A 23,045-nucleotide genomic window follows, 5' to 3' on the forward strand; every position below is an offset into this window, starting at 1 on the left:
GTCCCAACTTACCACACTTAAAACATGTCACACCTTTCTTGTACGAAGAACTAGTGATTTTGAGTGGAGAAATGGTTACTCTGTCCAACATTTCCGGGTTTGAACCCTTGGAATCCCTTATTTGTTGGGTTGTCAAAACCCTTCTTGAACTTTCCCTTCAACTTTCTACTTCCTTGCCCTTTATTTTCTTCGAAACCCGGAAATTTTCTTTTCTTGTTATCATTCTCCCTCTTTGACATTTCTCTTTCACCTTCTATAATCATAGCCTTCTAAACCTTTACAGTATATATATGGAGTTCGAAAACTGCCACCTATCTACATATTCATGCTTTAAGTCCTTGTTGAAATTGTTTTGCCTTCTTACGTTCCATATCCACATATTCTGGCACAAACCTTGCCAGTTCTGAAAATTTTGCCTCATACTCTACTACAGTCATACCTTCTTGCTTCAATTCTATGAACATGACTTCCAACTGATCTTGTAAATATTGAGGTAGATACTTTTCCAGAAATAGTTCAGTAAACCTTTTCCACGTTATTACACCATCTTTTTCTAAAGTCTTGGTGGATTCCCACCATAAATTTGCCTCGTCTTTCAGATAAAAACTTGCAGATTCAGTTTTCTTATTCTCACAAACCTCTGCCAAAGAAAAGGATTTTTCTATCTCCTTTATCCAAGACTTTGATTTAATTGGATCTATTGTTCCCAAAAATTCCGGTGGGTGAAGGGACTGGAAATCTTTAAAACTTCCGACTCGAGGAGCTTGGGGCTGCTGGTGTAAAGCAGCGGTTTGCAGATGAAGAAGCTGGAGAATCTGAGTCATGGTAGGATTCTCTTGATCCTGACCTTGAGTCAGGTTACCCTCATCTGGGTTGGTTGGTGTAGTTGACATCTTTTTCTGATGAATAGACAAGCAACTTATTAAGAAATATGCTAGCAGGGTAATACATCATAAAATAATATCTTATAGACTTTCTTCTTCCTCATTAGTAACTATTAAGCATAGCTTCTTCCCTTTTTCAATTTTTTTTGGAATCCAATATTTTAAATGTTTAGCACATGCAGCCCTACTTCTACATAAGTTGCTTGTCATATCATTGAGATCGTAGGGTAAGAGTTCAGGGGATTATTGTGAAGCATAGGTATTAAGCATATGTATTATTTGAAACAATATGTAAACATGTATGAAGTGAACAGTAAGGTGTAATAATGATATGAGAAAGAAATACGTAGAAGAATAAAATGATGGTAAAGGTTTCAAAACCAAGTTCGAAATGAAAGATAAAGAAAAGCGATAAATTGGCTACATAGTCACAAGGGAAAGAATTTTGGAAAAATATCCCCTTAAGTACCACCAGCTGCAAAGCAACTACTACCATAACTATAATAAATCTAAAACAACTAAGGTCATCATGCTGACTTGGCATCCATCCAAGCCTTTCCCATCTGGCTAGTACCAAGATAAAATAACTACATGTCACAAATTTTACCAACTTTCTTATCCCCGGTATAAACTTCATCAGATCACTAACGGTCCAAAACTTTTTATCGATACAATCGACATTCATCTTTTCCGCTTAAAGACTTTATAAGTCTCGGTCTTCGCATAACTAGTCGACGGATCCTCATCCAAATGTTTTTAAGGTTACCCAATAACACCATACTAAACTTGTAAACTTACCTAGTCAATACTATATCAAATAATCTCAACTAAACTTTATATAAGTTGAAAACACGCACTTAACTAAGGAGTCTCCCTAAAATACTCTTATCCTAACTTGTTTCAGGCACCAAAACCTATGGCTCTGATACCAACCTGTGACACCCTCCCAATCCGGTGTCTAGATTGGGGAGTCACTTTTCACAATTAACAACATTATCACAATATAATTATTCAACCCCTTTACACCACAAGGATCTTAAACATGTTATTGTATGAAACAAGTTACAACTACTAACGAACAATAAAAATTATTTCAAATCCTTACTGAATATCATAGTTATAACTCCGACTAGGAATCATACAAACCAACCCAAAGGTACTGATAATAACGATCTAATTCTACATAGCTTACTCCCAACTATTATTCATGTGTGCCCCTACCTGAGCTGGTATAGAGATTCTAACAGTACGGAGAGGACCACTATAGATATTCTTAACAGCCGTGCGTAATCCTGGCCATCTTCCTCATGCTTAACTGTTAGGGTTAGATAAATAACAAAGTGACCTACAAAAGCTCAGCAAGTAACGAAGTTAAACAAATAGGCTAAACTATTTAACAGAATAAGATAAGGGACAAGGTTACAAGGGTCTTAAAAGAGGTTTCAAGATAAGGTTCATTCCAAGGTAGTTGTTCTACACCCATTACTTTATAAAAACATTTACTTTCTCAAAACTTTCCTAAAACTTTCCTTTATCAAAGCAATAGTTTTCAAAATAGTTCTTTTCATCAACACTTTCCTTTCATTCATGAAATTATTTTATTTTCAGGACAATGATTCAATCATCTGAACACTGCTTTACATAAAACATTTTTTTCTCAATTGAAGTGCATGACGCTCTGGACTGCACGGGTAATCAGCCACGTACAATCCCCATATCGGACTTTACATCCCCTCTTGATATGAATAGGGTACCCATAAGACTATATATTCATCCTCTCAAATGCCAGCCCTTACTGGTCTTCATAATATGTCAGCCCTCACTCGTCTTCATAATAGACCGACATCACTCGGCCACTTACACTTCAAATTAATGGAAATCCGTAAAAAAGTAAATGGATATAAATCCTTCATTTTCAAAATGCTTTTCATTTTAAAATCTTTACCATACCTTTGAAATCATTGAGACTCTTTTAAGTATGAAATCATTCTTAATTTCAATTCAATAAACTTTGTCATATTGTAAGGGTAGGGTATACCAAAACAATCATCATTCGGAGAATCAAAGGTATTATCAACTTGAAAGCATTTACAATTGAAATAGGGTATGATAATCAAAAAGGAAGGAAAGAAACATGCTACATTAATATACAAGGCTAATTAAAGAGTGACAATAGGTATTCAATCATAACGTATAATCACAACATAGATGGCAAGGGTTGAAATGTTACTTGCCTTATTCGCTTCCTTTCTTGACCACATGACCTACTTTCCTGTCACCTAGTGGGGCCTTTCCTTTCCTAAACCGAGCATTCTCACTTTTCGAATCTACACGCATAAAGACACTATTTTAGTATCTTTATAGTCAATCGTCGTTCGCCTTGAACGTCTAAAACTATTCTACCCATACGATATCAAACCCTGACTCGTATTTATACGTACTATCTCAACATACAAAATAGATAGGGCTCACGTACTTTGAAATTCGGTTCGATAATTATTTTCAGAAATACGTATAACCGTCGTTATAGAAAATAGGGTCATCAGACTCTTTTTGCAACATATTTCACCACGATATGAAAGTAGTTTTCATAAAATATTTATAAATATATAATTATATATTCGATTGGTATTACCGATAATTACAGGATACGTTCCCGTATTTCCGAAATTAATTTCTCGAAAATCGGACAGCGTTTCCTCTATTTATTGGACAAGAAGTCGATATCATATCAACGCAATCAATCACCACCAACAGAATTCACAATCCGAATCAACCACAATTCATAACCCAATCACTAATTACGATTCTAATATTTACAAACAACTAACTCGAACTCCGAAAACAATTTACAAAAATATTATTTTATAATTTTATAGGACTCAGTTAATACATCACAGTCCACCGTCAGCTCAACAAAATTCATCGCTGACGGTGGTAAAATTTGGTGGTGCCCGTTTATTTCGGGTTTCCAACACGAATTTCACCGATAAAGTTTTTCTGAATAATCGTAAATAAAAATTCAAAAATCAAGAATATTTCATCGAATTTTCACCAAAAATTAAACCAATAATTCAAATTCCAAAAGAAATGCAAGATTCGAATTAATCACAGAATTCCTCAACCAACACACAAACACAACACATAATTCCTCAACAAACACACAAACACAACACAACACAATACATCACAGCACACACGCGCAAAACATGCACACAAATCCGGTCACCTTGCCGGAAAAGAAACCGGCGGCAACCGAAAAAGGAGAAATGGGAAGCACCAGAATAGGGGAACACAGCAAGCACACAACACTCGTCTGCTTACACAGTTATACATACGTATATATATGTATATCAAACAAACAGGAACCGAAGCAATTAAATTGAAAAACGGAAACGGTGGCTGGAAAAACTCACAAAACTGGAGGAAATCAGGGGATTAAAAGGGGAAACAAAGAGAGATAGAGACAGGAAAGTGATCGAGAGAGAAAGAGACTGTAGAGAGATGGAATTGAGAGAGAGGAGTGACGGAGGTGAGGCGGTGGTTCTGTGTGTGTTTATCTTCTTCTTTTTTATTATGCATAGCAAATACATGTCTAACAACAAAACACGACACGTTAAATGACTATCACGTGTCTTCTGTAGCCATGCAAGCCCGATTTTATCCCGCGTTTTACATTTAACAGAAAAACTTACGGGTAAATAAAACTCAGAAAATTACCAAACTAATTTTCAAATTCTCAGAATAATTAAAAACTAGTAAAATAAAATTCATAATTTTTAAAACATATTTGAATTGTGCATCAGACTCGAATTTTGCGATTTAACGAAAAAATTTGCGGGTAAATATAACCCGAAAATTTTCCAAAATAATTTTAAAAATCTCGAAATATTCAAATACTAATAATATATAAGTTTCATAATTTTTGAAATATCCTTGAATTTAATTTTCAATTTGCACTTAAATACAATCATAAAATCATTTAGGGATAAATACTTTACGAAATATTACTTTCTAAATTTTATAAATTCCTATAAATATTTATTGAAATTATAAGACCGTGAAAATAATTTTAAAGATAATTTCAATACTTATGAAAATAAATCTCTAAAAAATCTCTTTTTTAAAGCAGAAATATAAAATAATACGGCTCAACAATTAATGAGACAAATACTTCTCGAACACAAATGAGTCAAACCTCACGTAGTCACACATTCCTTAATAGAAGCTTCATGCTTCCATTTATTTTCCATATTAAATCGTAAATATTCACACTTTTCCATATTTGTATATATACAAAAATCCGATATCTTTATCAGTCACATCTTCAATTTATTCATTTAATCGTGTCAACACATACGGGTCACTCAATCATGTATTCGCATATATATATATTTTTTTATTTTCTAATATGCATTCATATATAATATTCGAGAATACAAGCCACAAAATCCCTGGATATTACAGTCTTTACTCTCATTCTCTACACTAATAGGTAGTCATGATAATCTTCAACAATTTCCATGTTTTAACTGATTCGAAACTATCCTTTTATCTTGGTCAGAATGGATGGTCAAAGTAGTGCCTCTAGAGTTGACTTTCTTGAGAATTACTATTACGCGACTTTTACTCTAATAATTTTAATAAATTAAGAAATTAATATTTAAATATGAAACAACTTCCAAACTCTTCTTGGGTATTTGCAATATTTATCATAAAAGTTTCGTTTTAAAAATCAGGGTTTAACTCGATGAAAAACATTTTAAAAGTAGAGTTTCCTACGAAGTTTTACTATTTTGCGCCGCTTCCACTAAAACGACCATTTCTCCTAAATCGTAAATCGTCTCGATACAATTTTTATATGGTTACAATCTACAAGATAAAATCTTTACAATCATGACCAGTGGTGCTTGAAAATATGCAGTTTAAAATTTGGAAAATGCACATAAAAAACAGCCTAAAATGGATACGTTACGCGGACATTACAACAACTATAAACGGGGCATTTTCCATTTCTAAATTACTCAAAAATCAATACTAATCAATCACAAACTCTTCATCCACCTTGTACTCCCTCCACTCAGTTAGAATCTTCATTAAAACCCAAGAAAAATTTAAAACCCATTCTCCAAAACTCAACAACAACTCATCTAATCACTTAAAACATCAATCATTAACATATATAATGCATACATGCTTTCGTCTCTAAGTTTCAAGCAAATTAATCTATAAAAACACTATTCATCATATTTTTAAACTTAATAAAAGAGATAAAGTGAGTGGGTAAAATAGATGTTACCATCAAAAGAACGGGTTCGCTTTCATCTTCGTTTTAAGCTACTGAACGCGATGATCCACCAAGAAACAAGCAAATTTTGATTTTCTTCTTCCTCTTCCCTTTAGCTTCGGTTTCTTTCAAGAAATAGGGGAGAAATGGATGAGTTTTAAGGTCTTGTTTGGTGTGTTTTTAATTTATATCAATAGCTTGGTCTAAGTGCAAGTTAGTCACTCAAGTTTGCTTTCTTTTCAAAGCTTCATCAATACACTCCACTTATCGTTTCTCCTTCAATCTACTCTTCCTCTAAAATTGTAATTTATATGCCTCGGATACTATTTCTAATTGCACACGTAGTCACCATTTATCATCCCGGTGAATCCTCTGAAATATAGGATTGATCAGAGACCAAAAAGTTTTATATTCATCGCATTTTTCAACTTGCTCAATTCTGAATTCTGACGAACCCAACTTATGTTTATTTAACTAATAGATTAAGAATATCTCTTTGTAAATCCATTTTTGAGGAATTAAATATTCCTACACTTTTTCGGTTACCAAAACAGTTCGATTTTCGGTCAAAATCCAAGTTGCGAATCTCTGAGATCTGATGTGATTTACATACACTTATTTATAGTGTGGATCACTAGTACAGATTCCGAGTTCCATTCTGGGCCTTACAACATATGTGGCACGATATATATTTAATTATACTGTAAATTTATTATTCATTAACTTTACACCAGAAAAGACTGATCCTCAATTACCAATAGAATATGCATTCATTTGAATCCCTAATTAAAACACCAAACGTTTAATATCCTTAAAGCATTAATATTATTGCGAATACAACTTCTATCTCCTTTATAATCTTTGGATTTAAATTATTCAACCTTAACACTTTATACTTAATTTCTTCGGTGTCTGGTGGATTTTCGAGAAAAATCAAAGTGCTCGTTTTCGAATTCTGATGACTTTTACATACACTCAAATTCATTACTGAACACTAATATGGACTCAGAATTCCAATAACAAAACTTCTATATGTTGTCGTCTGAAAATATTCCAAATCAGCAAAATTACTATTCATCCAAAAATTTCAAATTAGTCCAAAATTTCAGATTATTACAATAGAGCTTGAAACGAGTGAGAGCGCTGAAATTTGTAGAAGTTATGTCAATTTAGATCTCGAAAGTGTAAAGATGGGTTATGTCGAGATGTCTGGGTATTTATAGGCTAAAGATGCGACTTGTCGAGAAGTAAGGAATAAAGAAGTGATATTTGCTAATCCAGCAGTCACGTGAATTAGAAAACTCATGTCGAGATGTCACTATCCTGACTCATATCGAGAACTAGATAGTGATTTATCGGGATGTTGTACAAATACTGTTATTCCCTAACAATCTATCAACAGAATTACAGAAGGGGGTTGAATAAAATTTTGGTTACTTTTTGAAACTTTAAAAACTTCTTACAAAAATATATAACTTTATTTGAATATGCTTAAGTGCAGATAAATAATAATGGTACTCAAGAATACAAAGTAAATAAACAAGTGTTTAAAAATTTTCTAGTGGATTGATATTTCCACCAGAGATATATATTGAGAAGATTACTTTGTGATGCTAATAGCATACAACTGCGTACAATTGTTTACAAACTTGAACTCTAAAGACTAAGGATACAACTTTCTTGCTCTATTGTTCTAAGTTAAAATATAATGCTTAACTTCTAAAAACTTGCTACTATTGGTTTATATGTCACGAAGATACATGTGAAATAAGACAAAATATAAAACCTAACAGCTAGTTCCAATCACATGTTTCTTCATTTCTCTACCCAATGCAATCCAGTTAGATACACCATCTTTGACGTCCCTATTTTACATGGAAATGAAAATGCTTCATTTTCTTCTAACACCTGCAATTAGGCTGCCACATTCCTTTTGTATACAATCAACCCATGTGACTGTCAAGTCCCTTTAAAGTACTATATTGATTGATCATTCGTTGAGGCTTCATAGGAGTTATCCGTTAAAACTTCACCTGTTATCCGTTGAAACATGACTGGTTCATCCGTTGAAACTTGATTGGCTCATCCGTTGAAACTTGACTAGCTCATCCGTTGAAACTTGACATAGCTCATCCATTGAAGCTTTGTAGATTAGCAGTTGAAGTTGTTTCCATAGCAGTTGATACTCTTTTATTTATACAAAATTACAAGGAATTTTATATTTACAATTAACCCTCTTATTTTGTATATCTTGCTAGTAATCAACATGACTTAGAAATAACTAAAAATCCCAAATCCCCCGGCTATTTTAGTATAAAGAATGTGCTACAAACTTATTCAAATAAGCTACTCTTTCAACATTTAAATAACGTGGTCATCCGTTGAAAGCTACAAATTCATTTAATTTATCTACTTAGAGTGTTTTGGTAAGTTATCATCAAGCCTATAACATATTCCTTACATATACCCAGTTTGTCCTTATTGGACTGAATTATTCCAATTTGCATTGAATAAATTAACATAAATTTGAATGAATTTTTATATCAAAAGTATTATACTGAAATAATTTATTAAATTAAATAAGTCAAGTTCTGAGTTATTGATAAGTCTAAAAATTATACTTATAGAGAACTTCATATTGATATGTATATCGAGATCTCTACAATGCTTTCGAGAAGTCATAAAAGACACTTATCGAGAACTCCATGGAGAAGTCACAAAATGACTTTATCGACAAGTTATTTAGACTTATCGAGAACTCAGTTCTCTACATACTCTTGATTTTAACTGATATATGTCTTATATTAATTTCACATATTAAACTGTGAATTAACAATTATACAGTTTTTCTTAAAATTAGAAAATTTCAAAGTTAAATTTGAATTTTGAAAAATAAATATACAGAGAATCCTACAATATATTTAAATCATATTTTAGTTAATTTCCAATTAAATCAAATTAATTTTGATTTATCAGAAATTAATCTGTTGCAATACATTAGCTGAGTTCTTGCCTTTAGGATGAAGAATTTAACAGACCAATTTCACCTACAAGTCTAGTGAAAGTTGCTTCCAATGGTTTAGTGAAAATATTAGCTAATTTTTTTTCAGTTGGAACAAAAATAAGCTTAATAGTACCATTTGCAGCATGTTCTCTAATAAAATGTTACCTTATATCAATGTGCTTAGTTCTAGAATGATTAAATGGATTAGCAACAATAGATATGGCACTAGTAAGGTCACACGTGATTGGAATTTTATGTAACACTAGGCCATAGTCCATTAATTGATTTCTAACCCAAAGCACTTAAGCACAACAACTTCCGGCAGCTATGTATTCAGCCTCAGATGTGGAAGTTGATATAGATTGTTATTTCTTACTATACCAAGATACAAGTCTTTGACCAAGGAATTGATAGCTTCCACTTGTACTCTCTCTGTCTACCCTGCTTCCAGCAAAATCTACATTTGTGTATCCAATAGCTTTATAACTAGTTCCCTTAGGATACTATAATCCCAAGTTTGTTGTTCCCTTCAATATTTGAAAATCCTCTTGATAGCCATAAAATGTGATTCTTTGGGATTTTTTTGGAATCTAGCACACAAACATGTTGCAAACATGATGTCTGGTCTACTAGCAGTTAAGTACAACAAAGATCCAATTATTCCTCTATAACCTAAAATGTCTACACTTTTTCTTTTATTATCTTCATCCAACTTGGTAGCTGTAGACATGAGTGTTGATGCATGTGAGCAGCCAACCATCCAAAATTTCTTCTACAGATCTTTGACATACTTGGTTTGACTGATAAAGATTCCATCACTTATTTGGCTAACTTGAAGGACAAGGAAGTAACTTAGTTCTCCCATCATGTTCATCTCATATTCACTCTGCATGAGTCTTGAGAATCTTTGACACAACTTTTCATTAGTAGATCCAAAAATGATATCATCCACATAGATTTGAACTAGGATAATTTCTTCACCACGCTACTTGTAAAATAGAGTCTTGTCAATTGCGCCTCTAGTGAATCTATGTTTGAGTAGAACTTCTGAAAGTGTGTCATACCATGCTCTAGGTGCTTGCTTCAATCCATAAAGAGCCTTTAAAAATTTATAAACAGAGTCTGGAAATTATGGATCTTCAAAGTCAGATGGCTATTACACATAGACTTCTTCTTCTAATTCAACATTAAGGAATACACTTTTCACATCCATTTCATACACCTTGAAATTTGAATGTGCAGCAAATGCAAGAAAGATTCTTATTACTTTAAGTCTTGCAACTGCAACAAAAGTTTTATCATATTCAATTCCTTCTTCTTGTGAGTAGACTTTGGCAACCAGTCCTGCTTTGTTTCTTATCAAATTCCATTTTCATCCATTTTGTTCATATTTACCCATTTTGTTCCAATGATACTTATGTTCTTTGGTGCAGGAACTAATTCCCAAACTTTATTTCTTTCAAATTGATTTAGCTCTTCTTGCATAGCAGTTATCCAACCAGGATCAAGTAGAGTTTCCTCAATTTTCTTAGGCTCAATTTGAGACAAAAAGCATGCATGCAAGCATTTATTTGTAGTAGCACTCCTAGTACTTACTCCAATATTTGGATCACCAATTATAGCATCTCTTGTGTGACTCCTATCTCATTTTCTGGTGTGATCTTGTTGACTAGAGTTGTCTACATTTTCTCCATTATAGGCATGACTTGCAGAACTATCATCTCCTTCTCCCCCTGAGTTTGTGCCACCAAATTCAGGTGTGCTTCTTTCATGAGATGAATTCTCACCTTTATAATTCATTGGTTCATTTGATTCTTCCCCCATCTTGTTGTTTGTGTTGATCTCGCCTTCATCTTCAGAATCACTATCAATGTTTAGATTTTCAAATTTTAGGGCTTCAGCTTCATTTTCATCAAGGCATTACAAGCCTGAACATTTTTCATCATCAAAGGTCACATCTGTGCTTTCCATAATTTTCTTATTCCCTAATACATAAACTCTGTAGGCAATTATTTCCAATGAATATCCCAGAAAAATAGCTTTAAATACTTTAGAGTCAAATTTTCCAACATATTCAGAGTTGTCTTTGAGCACAAAGCATTTTCTTCCAAACACATGCAGATGCATTAAAATAGGCTTTCTTTTTGAAATAAAATTGAGTAAGGTGACTTGCCAAGGTTTTTGTTGATTAGATATCTGTTTTGAGTGTAGCATGCAGTGTTGATAGCTTCTTCCCAAAAATGTTTTGGCAAATTGACCTCTTGCTGCATTGTTCTTGCAGCCTCAACTAGAGTTCTATTCTTCCTTTCAACCACACCATTTTGTTGAGGTGTTCTTGCAACTGAGAATTATTGAACATCACCCTTATCTTTGCAGAATTCACTTAAAACTACATTCCTGAATTTAATGCCATCATCACTTCTCAATCTTTTAACACAATTTTGATCCTCAACCCGCTTCTCAACTTTCTTTATATGTTTAATGCTGATGTGTGTAGTTTCATCTTATGAATGCATAAATTCCACCCAAGTGTATCTTCAATAGTCATCCACCATCACCAATGCATATTTATTTTGGGATATAGATAAGACATTAACTGGGCCAAACAGGTCCATGTGAATAAGCTGCAGTGGAGCACTTATTGAATTTACAGTCTTGCTCTTGTGACTGGACCTCTTCATTTTACCTTTTTACAAGCCTCACAAACTTCAACTTAAGAAAATTCCAAAGTTGGTATGTCTCTCACTAATTCCTTTTTCACCAAAGTATTAATTGCCTTAAAATTTAAAAGAGAGAGTTTCTTGCACCACAGCTTGCTTTGTTCACTGGATGCCTTGGTATAGAAGCAACAAATTTTATCCTTATTTGCTGAATTTAAATTTACAACAAGCAAGCTTCCTTTCCTTACTCCTTTCAGAGCAAATGCACCAGTTTTCTTGCTAGTGATTGAACAAAATTCTTTGTCAAATATTACTTTAAAACCTTTGTCCGTAAATTGGCTGACACTGAGAAGATTCAGTTCAATACCAGAAACCAGTCCTACATCATCAATGACAATATTTCCAGAAATTAACTTGTTATATCCCATTATGAATCCTTTACTGTTGTCTCCAAAAGTCAACAATGGGCCATCCATCTCCTCAAACTGTGATAGCGGGGCTCTATCGGTTGTTATATGTTTGGAACATCCACTGTCTATGATTCATATGACCTTACTCTTCTTGCCATCTTAGGAAAAATTGATGATATCAAGTAGAAACTGTTACGACCGGCATTTTGTGTAATATTATTTGTGGACTTGGTATAATATTAGAGCCGAATGTAAATATACTTAATGATTGTACGTTTGTGTGAGTGAAAGTTCTCCATTATAAATTTGCTTTATGTAGTATATGACTTTTCAAAGCAAGAGTTTATTTATTCCCCTTATTTTTAATTTATAAGGAATATTCTAAACCTTGGAATTTTTTTTTCTTTTAAAAGTTATTTCGTTCACAAATTTCAAAAGTGATTTTATAAAATTTCAAAAGTTATAATTTTTGAACTTGTATTTTATTTTATAAAAATAAATACAACCATGTTAGTTTTAAGATGTTAAAATGATGATCAACCATGTTGTACATGCTACTCTTTTTGAAATCATGTTTTTATGTTTAAAAATCTATAAATTCGAAATATTTGCACTTGAGATAGATTGTTTCCATGATATATTTCTTATTAATAGATAAGAGAAGATATATTTCATGATTATTAAGGATGAGCAATAGGTATAAGTCGAATTTGCAAGAATTTAAACTTTATGCCTTAGCCGAAATCTTGTTAAGTGGTTTCCATGAGTTGCATGCTATATTTTTAGTTGCATGTTGATGTTCTTGGGCATGGATGATCTCCCCTCCTGTTGAGGCACTATTTTAGGATATTGATGCACTAGGTTTTCTTTGGTAAAGATTGGATGCTTGGTTATTAAGCGGGAGTCAAGGTGGAAGGGGATTAGTTAGTATTTGCATTTTTCCAGATTTGATACACTAGTTATGAGGAAGTTTTGAGTGAGCACTTGTTGTGAACTTTGAGGCCCAAGCCACCAGAAGCTAGAAATAGGAGTATATAAAAGGTTTTAGGTGGTTGTTGGAGGTTTGTAAGTCATTTGGTTAGGTGCATGAGTGAAATCACAAAATCTGTCCAGCAGGGGACAATTTTGTTGTAACTTAGAAATAGGAAGTTTTGACCATGTTATGGGTAGGTCCTCATTAGGACCTGTTGAGCCTTAGTTAGAGGGAGTGTCAGAGGAGTTTTTACAGCCATAGTTCATAGGATTTGAGTTAGAATCATGTGTCACAAGTTAGAGTGAAAGGCCCAAGTGAGGGTCAATAGGTTTTGGATAGTTTAGTAAAGGCACATCGAGTTAGGAGGCCAAAATTTGGAGACTTTATCTAGTTTAGCGATCAAGTGACTTAAGTTGTGGGTCGAGATCATCCAAGCCTAGTGTTGCATTATGGTGTGTGTGATATTATTTGGTATTAAAATATGATATGTGAGTATATGTGGCTATGTTTACTATTGTATTTATAAGTTGATTATAAATTGTGTGCAGATAGGCCTAAGTGCCATTTATATTTAATTCGGGTTGTAAATAGGTTGCGTTGGTGAGAGTATATTATAATGAGGTTATTATTAATTGTGTAGGATCTCGAGACGAGGGTAAACTTGCCATAAAGGTCGAGTAAAGCTTCCAGTTGCTCCTACCTGCCAGACCAGTCCAGCCTTTCTCAAGGCAAGTGATTCAACCTGCTTTTTTGTTTACACTGCAAATGTGTGATAACTAGTTCCTATATATATGATGCGAGTATCCTGAGTTATCTTGTTATACTTGAACCAAGTGAGTCTCAAATCTATCTTCATATTATATAGAAATGCCATGAACCCTCAAGTACATATTGCAAGTAGATCAAAAGTCGTATCATGCTAGTACATCAAAGTAATTGGAATGCCATGATAAAATAAAGATTTATTATAATACTTGATTGATCCTCTTGATTAACATGCTATTGATTCCTAAAATCTTGACATCTCACCTTGATGCTTGAACCCCAATAGAAACTTTACCTTGATACCTAAAAGCTAGATATTCTTTAAAGTTGTTCATGATTGTTTGATAACCCTATCCTTACCCTAAAATTTGACATCCTGATATACCTTAAGCTAATGATCACTTTCTTTATACCTTAACACCTCTAGTATACTTATAACCAGTGATGCTTATCTTCTTGATGTTCTAATACCTATACCTTGTCTAATACCATTGCTTTAATCCTAGTTTGGCATTACTCCTTCCTATTATCCAAAAACCCTACTAAATCTCCTTGTCAAAATCCTTGTAAATAGAAACTGTTCAAGTACCCCGATAGAATAAAGTCTAGTGAATCATGGCCCTGAGATTTTGTGACATATTTCCAGTGTTTCAAAGTTGATCTATAATTCCTTGATAAAGATGTTTACTGTTTAAATTTTTTTATTATCAATTGGCATCAGTTTTTGAAATGATTAAAATGTGGATTTTCAGTCCCAAAGGGGGATAAATGCTTTCTTTGAATAGTGGATCTTGACTGAGACGCGAGTCCTTTCCACACTTATATTGTAGGCTTAAAAGTTGCCTAGAGATCCCATTAATGTTTTAGAACCCAGTGAGGTTCGGGATTACTTTGCGGCTAATCACCGGCTGTAATCCGTAGCGTCATAAAATGATTTTGATTAAGATATGATTTTAAAAATGTTTTGATTCAAGCAAATGATGCCATCACCCAAAATTTCATCTCTTGTTATTATTAGTTATATCTTCACATTGTCATTCTTTAATATATATCTTGATTTATATTTTGTACCGTATTGTTTAGCACTTGTTGAGCATTTGGCTTACTCCTTGTTTTAACCCTGATATTACAGCTAGCAGCTATGGTTAGATTCAAGCAGACAACACGTAAGACTTGTGACGTCGATGCATATGTCCGAGCTCAGGTAGAATAAGAGATAGTTTTGTGCGAGGACTCGATATTAAAATCAGTTGTAATAGATTTTAGTGTTGGGCTGTTCCAAACCCTAAACTGTAAGATCTTGGATTCAGATATATTTACTCTCTTTTAAATATTGTAATAGTTATATATTATATTTGTTAAGTTGGGGGTGTGACAGGTTTTGGTATCAGAGCTACGGTTTAGAGTCCCTGGACAGCCCAATTAGGTTATAGAATATAGGTAATAAATAATATGCGAGAGAGTAGGTTAAGTAAATTTATTATTAATACTCCTCTTATTGGTTTGTCAGCAAAGGGCGCACTCCTCATCATCATCTGGGTCGGACGACACTATTGCTTTCTCCGTGTATGCTGAGTTGAGGCGCGAGTTTGACATGCTTCAGGGCAAGTACGACCGACTGATAGACTGATTGAAGAATTTGTATTCGGACAACCAAAACTATGAAGGGAAGCCTAAAGAGCAGATGACTGCGAGACTTAAAACTTTGGTTCAGTACATCAACACTAAGCTTGAGGAGATGCCATCGCACCGAGACCGCACCAGCCAGTATATCATCCAGATGGTGGCGGATGAGCTCCAGAGCATTGTGAAGACGCTTCGAGAGGAGAAGACTACCAAGCCCCATTCCGATGGAGTGGAGCCTTAGTTCTTTCCATTATCTACCTTTCATGTTGTTGTATTATCGGACTTCGTAGATATCCCAGTTGTTTCCTTTAAATAAGCTGTTATTCCTAGAATCAGACTTTATCCTGATCTTGATGTATTGAGACCTTTAGATTTCAATTATTATGTACTATCGTTCCATTTTCTATCAACTGTTATTTTATGCCTTTATGTGCATCACCATATTTGTTTAATTTGAAACTTGACCTCATATGTAAATAAGAATGCCATGCGATACCCTTGAATTATTTCATCATTCATACCTGTTTTGACAAAACTCTTATTTCAGGATCATGCCACCCAAAAAATAACTCTTCAACAACGATTTGAACCCAACAACCACATCTACCACAGATCCAAATATTCTCCGATTACTGGAAACCTTACAACAACAAACCAACGCTATAGCTCAACAACAAATAACTCTTCAACAACGATTTGAAAACCAAGACAACCGTGAACCACACCAACGACCTGATCCACCATTACCACCTCGACAAGTTGTCACTTTCAAGGCTTTTTAGAATGTGAATCCACCTGCATTTCATGATACCACTGATCCAATAATAGCTAACACATGGATTAAGGAAATGGAAAGGGCTTTTGAGTTGGTATAGTTAAGGGATGATCATAAGACACCATATGCTACTTACTTCTTGAAGGGCGAAGTCATCTATTGGTGGGAATCAGTAAAAGCTGTGGAAGCAACTCAGCAATTTTCTTGGGAAAGATTTAAGAAGTTATTTCTGGAAAAGTATTACCCTAAGTACATGCATAATCAGATGGAGCTTAAATTTCTTGAGTTGAAGCAAGGGAATATGTCTGTACTGGAGTATGAGAAGAAGTTCACAGAGTTGTCAAGGTTTGTGACAAAGTATACCAGCAGTGAGGAGGAAAAAACAAAGAGATTTCAACAAGGATTGGAGCCTTGGATCAGAGATAGAGTGGCTATGTTTGAGCTTGATACTTATGTATGAGTAGTACAGAAAGCTATTCTGATTGAGAACAATGGGATGCAGTCAAGAAAGGAAAGGGATAACAAGAAGAGAAAGGTTCCATTTTATGGAGAAAAATCTGAAGCCAAAAATTCACAAGATCGGAATGTAAAGAGGATTGGATTCCATAAGAGCGGAAATTTTCTAAAAAAGGGAAATTTGGGCAAAAGACAAGAATTGAAGGGGAACAAGCAGGCAAGCCAAGGACAAGTTGGAGAAAACAGATTTCAGAGACCGGAATGCAAACATTGTGGAAGAAGGCACCCTGGAGTGTGTAATAAGCTGAGCATGACATGCTATAGGTGCAACCAGAAAGGACATTTGGCAAACGAGTGTAAGATGCCGAAACCAGGAGTTACATGTTACAAGTGTGGAAAGACTGGACACATAGCTAGGGAGTGCAAGACAACTGGACCAGTCAAAGCTCTAATGAATGTGGTAAGTACCGGTGCAAGCGTGCCAGCCGAGGTATTGGCATCACCTCCACCACCTACAACAACTCCGCAAGCAACAACAAGGACATTCGATTTGAAAATGAAGGACGCTGTTCAGAACTCTGAGGTGATAGCAGGTACACTTTTACTAAATAATGTCAAAGCTAAAGTATTGATTGATTCGGGAGCAAACTTTTGTTGATAAACTTCAATGTGATAAAATGGTTATGTGCGAGGTAGTAAATGTGGTAATTGTGAACCAAGAAAAGATTCATGTGAATCAATTCTTTCTGAAGTGTGAGATTGATATTTCGGGGCATAATTTTTCAGCCGACTTAATACTCTTCAAGTTGGGAGAGTTCGATATAATTTTAGGTATGGATTGGTTAGGGAAGAATAACGCCCAGATTAATTGTAAGACCAAGAAAGTGTATTTAAAGACGAAGAGTGGAGAGAAGGTAGTATTTAAGGGACAGAGGCAAGAGCAACTATTTCTTACAATCGTTCAGGCTAAGAAGTTACTTAGAAAAGGTTGTGAGTCGTTCCTAGCTTATGTAGTGGATTCAAAAAAAGGGCAACCCCAGCATAAAAGATATTCCCGTAGTTAACGAATTCCTAGATGTGTTTACAGATGAACTACCAGGCTTACCTCCAGATCGACAAATCGAGTTCGAGATCAACCTTGCTCCGGGCATAGAACCAGTTTTAAAGGCCCCATATAGGATGGCACCAGCATAAATGAAAGAGTTGACGAGCCAGCTACAAGAATTGTTGGATAAAGGAGTGATACGGCCAAGTACGCCGCCATGAGGAGCACCTGTTCTGTTTGTAAAGAAGAAAGATGGAAGTATGCATCTATGTATAGATTATCGGGAGTTGAATAAGGTGATGATTAAGAACCGCTACCCGGTACCAAGAATAGATGACCTATTTGATCAGCTGAAAGGAGCAAAGTGCTTTTCAAAGATTGACTTGAGATTAGGATACCATCAATTAAAGATCAAAGAAGAAGATATTCCCAAGACAACATTCAGGACCAGATACGGACATTATGAATTCTTAGTAATGCCTTGTGGATTGACTAATGCCCCGACATCATTTATGGATCTGATGAACCAGGTATTTAAAAAGTATTTGGACAAGTTCATGGTGGTATTCATTGATGACATCCTTATTTATTCGAAATAGGAAGAAGAACATAAGTAGCATCTATGGATAGCATTGGAGATACTTCGATAAGAAAAGTTGTATGCCAAGTTTTCTAAATGTGAGTTTTGGCTAAAGGAAGTTCAATTTTTGGGACACGTCATTGGAGATGAAGGAGTTAAAGTAGATCCGGCAAAGATTGAGGCGATTATGAGTTGGGAGAGGCCAAAGACACCTACGGAAGTGCGAAGTTTTCTAGGATTGGTAGGGTATTATAGAAGGTTTGTCAAGGATTTTTCGAAAATCGCCACGCCATTGACTAAGTTAACCAGGAAGAATCAGAAGTTCGAATGAAATGCAGAATGTGAGGATAGCTTTCAAGAGTTGAAACAGAGATTGGTAACAGCTCTGGTGTTAGTACTACCAGACAATCAAGGAAACTTTGTGATTTTCAGCGATGCTTCACATAAAGGATTGGGCTGTGTGCTAATGCAACACAATAAGGTGATCGCGTATGCGTCAAGACAGTTAAAACCACATGAATTGAAGTACCCGACGCATGACTTGGAACTAGCCGCCATAGTGTTCGCACTTAAGATTTGGAGACATTACCTCTACGGAGAAAAGTGTGAAATCTACACGGATCACAAGAGTTTAAAGTACATTTTTACTCAGAAGGAGCTTAATATGAGGCAAAGAAGATGGTTAGAATTGATTAAGGACTATGATTGCTCGATAAATTATCATCCTGGAAAGGCGAACGTTGTAGCCGATGCTTTGAGTAGGAAGGAAAGATTGAATATGATAGCAACACCAAAGGAATTGTCTGAAGAGATTAAGAAATTTGGATTGGAACTTTGTGATAGTGGAATAGTTGAAGAAGTTTATCGTGCAATGACTTTTCAGCCAACACTAGTGGAATAGATAAGGAAATGTAAAGAAGAAGTAATGGAGAAGGAGAAGAATCAGCTAACTGGAGAAGAGATTGGCACTCAAAGGGATAAGCAAGGTGTACTAAGGTTTTCCTCAAGAATTTGGATTCCTCATGTACCTGAATTGAAGAATGAGATTCTACAAGAAGCCCACAATTCAAGATTTTCAATCCACCCGGGAAGCACCAAGATGTATCGGGACTTAAAGCAGAACTTTTGGTGGCCAAATATGAAGCGAGAGGTGGCAGAATGGGTTGCAAAGTGTTATACTTGTCAGAAAGTGAAGGCAGAACATCAACGACCAAGAGGATTAATTCATCCCCTAAAGATTCCAGAATGGAAATGGGAAAATATTTCTATGGACTTTATAGTGGGACTCCCACGAACGGAATCCGGACATGACGCTATATGAGTTATAGTTGATCGCCTTATAAAGTCGGCGCATTTCCTTCCAATTAATGAGAAGTCGTCATTGGACAGATTGGTTCATCTGTATGTGCGTGAAATCGTACTAAGGCATGGAGTACCCGTATCGATAGTTTCAGACAGAGATCCCCGATTTAACTCGAGATTCTGGAAGCAATTTCAAGAGAGTCTTGGCACGAAGTTGAACATGAGTACGGCGTACCACCCGCATACTGATGGTCAGAGCGAAAGGATAATTCAAACAATCGAAGACATGTTGTACAGTTGTGCAATCGATTTTACAGGAAGTTGGGACAACCACTTGCCATTAGTAGAATTCTCTTATAACAACAACTATCACTCCAGTATTGGCATGCCACCATACGAAGCTTTGTATGGACGGAAATGTAGATCACCGACAAGTTGAGATGAAGTAGGAGAAGGAAAGATTCTAGGCTCAGAATTGGTACAACAGTTGCATGAGACAGTCAAGTTAATTCAGAAAAGGTTGCTTGCTGCTCAAGATAGACAGAGAAAGTATGCGGATCCAGCGCGTAGGGATGTTAGATTCCAAGTAGGCAAATCCGTTTTGCTGAAGGTGTCACCAAGGAAAGGGTTGTCTAGATTTGGCAAGAAAGGGAAGTTAGCACCTAGATATATAGGTCCTTTTGAAATTTTGAGTCAAGTGGGGAAGGTGGCCTACGAGTTAGCCTTACCACCCCAGTATCAACATGTGCATAATGTGTTCCATGTGTCATTTCTTAAGAAGTACAATCCTGACGCCAACCATGTGATAGAATATGAACCTGTAGAAATTCAGGCAGACCTGTCATTTGTGGAGCAACCTGTCAAATTACTCGACTAGCAAGTGAAGAGTCTTAGGAATAAGTCGGTAAGGTTAGTGAAAGTACTTTGGAGGAACCCCAAGGTTGAAGAATCAACTTGGGAGTTAAAGTCTGATATGCGTTCCCGGTATCCTCATCTGTTCTCTTAGATTCTAGGGACAGAATCCCTTAAGGGGGAGAGGATGTTACGACCGGCATTTTGTGTAATATTATTTGTGGACTTGGTATAATATTAGAGCCGAATGTAAATATACTTAATCATTGTACGTTTGTGTGAATGAAAGTTCTGCATTATAAATTTGCTTTATGTAGTATATGATTTTTCAAAGCAAGAGTTTATTTATTTTCCTTATTTTTAATTTATAAAGAATATTTTAAACCTTGGAATTTTTTTTTCTTTTTAAAGTTATTTCATTCACAAATTTCAAAAGTGATTTTATAAAATTTCTAAAAATCCAAGTTATTTTATGGTATAACTTTTATAATTTTTGAACTTATATTTTATTTTATAAAAATAAATCTTTAAAAATTTTATTTGTTATAATTAGCAAATTACATGGAAGCCCTTGCATGAAAATCACTCTTCTATTCTCTTAAAGGGAAAAGGAGACCTTTCCAACCCCACTAACTCATTTGTTGATTACCAAATTACCACACTAACCTTGCATGCAAAATGGCCTAACTTTACCTAGAGGTCATTTTTGTACATTCTCATTTCCACTCATTCTTTTTGCCAATAAAACCAAAAACAAAGTGGGAGAAGTCATTTTTCACTCACTCCACACTCTAACACACCTTATTTTTTCTCTCCTCCCCTCCCTCCCTTTTGCTCTCGGCCGAAGCCCCTATTCCCCCACTCCCTTCCATTTTTCATTCCATTTCTCATCTTCCCTTGTGTAAATCTTCCACCTACATTTATTTTATATACTTCCCAAGAGTTTTGTGACTTGGGAGATGAAGTTTCATGGTTGCATGTGTAGTTCTTGTGTGATCTCCAAAGAGAAACTCTTGATTTTTGTGAATTCAAGAGCTGTCTATGAGTTACATTTTATATATGTGTTAACTAAGTGTTTTATGGAGAAACCATGCTTTAAAATCCTTTGCATGCTACTGAAATTTCATTAGATAATCATGTTTAGCCATGCATGCTAGTTTTAAGATGTTAAAATGATGATCAACCATGTTGTACATGCTACTCTTTTTGAAATCATGTTTTTCTGTTTAAAAATCTATAAATTCGAAATATTTGCACTTGAGATAGATTGTTTCCATGAAATATTTCTTATTAATAGATAAGAGAAGATATATTTCACGATTATTAAGGATGAGCAATAGGTATAAGTCGAATTTGCAAGAATTTAAACTTTATGCCTTAGCCGAAATCCTGTTAAGTGTTTTCCATGAGTTGCATGTTATATTTTTAGTTGCATGTTGATGTTCTTGGGCATGGATGATCTCCCCTCCTATTGAGGTACTATTTTAGGATATTGATGCACTAGGTTTGCTTTGGTAAAGGTTGGATTCTTGGTTATTAAGTGGGAGTCAAGGTGGAAGGGGATTAGTTAGTATTTGCATTTTTCCAGATTTGATGCACTAGTTATGAGGAAGTTTTGAGTGAGCACTTGTTGTGAACATTGAGGCCCAAGCCACCAGAAGCTAGAACTAGGAGTATATAAAAGGTTTTAGGTGGTTGTTGGAGGTTTGTAAGTCATTTGGTTAGGTGCACGAGTGAAATCACAAAATCTGTGTAGCAGGGGACAGTTTTGTTGCAATTTAGAAATAGGAAGTTTTGACCATGTTATGGGTAGGCCCTCATTAGGTCCTGTTGAGCCTTAGTTAGAGGGAGTGTCAGATGAGTTTTTACAGCCATTGTTCATAGGATTTGAGTTAGAATCATGTGTCACAAGTTAGTTCAAGTCAGGGCATTTTATGTTCAGAAAAACAGGGGAACCATGGACTTTAAGCTTAGGCCCAAGGAAGCCCAAGCTAGGCCCTTGAGACACATCAAGTTTGGGAGATGCCTTATGATCAGAAGAGTCTAGTGTAGAAGTTTTAGAGGTAAACTTGTAGTGTAAGAGTGTCTAATACACTCAAGAAACCATAGATGTCATTCTGAAATTTACCTTAGTAAGCACTTTCATTTACCACATAGTTTTAGAGCACTTATGAGTGAGACCTAGGTTGACCACTATAGTTGCAAGATAGCATAAATCCAGTAGAGTGAAAGGCCCAAGTGAGGGTCAATAGGTGTTGGATAGTTTAGTAAAGGCACATCGAGTTAGGAGGCCAAAATTTGGAGACTTTGTCCAGTTTAGCGATCAAGTGACTTAAGTTGTGGGTCGAGATCATCCAAAACTAGTGTTGTATTATGGTGTGTGTGATATTATTTGGTATTAAAATATGATATGTGAGTATATATAG

General features: G+C 35.1%; 1 protein-coding gene across 1 annotated transcript; it reads right to left on the minus strand.

Annotated features, from left to right (window-relative positions):
- Positions 1–323: 323 nt before the first annotated feature.
- LOC141700853 (uncharacterized) lies at positions 324–893 on the minus strand. The gene has a single exon (XM_074504531.1). It carries the CDS (start codon positions 891–893, stop codon positions 324–326), a length of 570 nt encoding a protein of 189 aa, XP_074360632.1.
- Between the last annotated feature and the right edge of the window lie 22,152 nt (positions 894–23,045).

This window comes from Apium graveolens, unplaced genomic scaffold (assembly GCF_009905375.1).
Source record: "Apium graveolens cultivar Ventura unplaced genomic scaffold, ASM990537v1 ctg2983, whole genome shotgun sequence".
In the NCBI taxonomy this organism is placed as follows: domain Eukaryota; kingdom Viridiplantae; phylum Streptophyta; class Magnoliopsida; order Apiales; family Apiaceae; genus Apium; species Apium graveolens.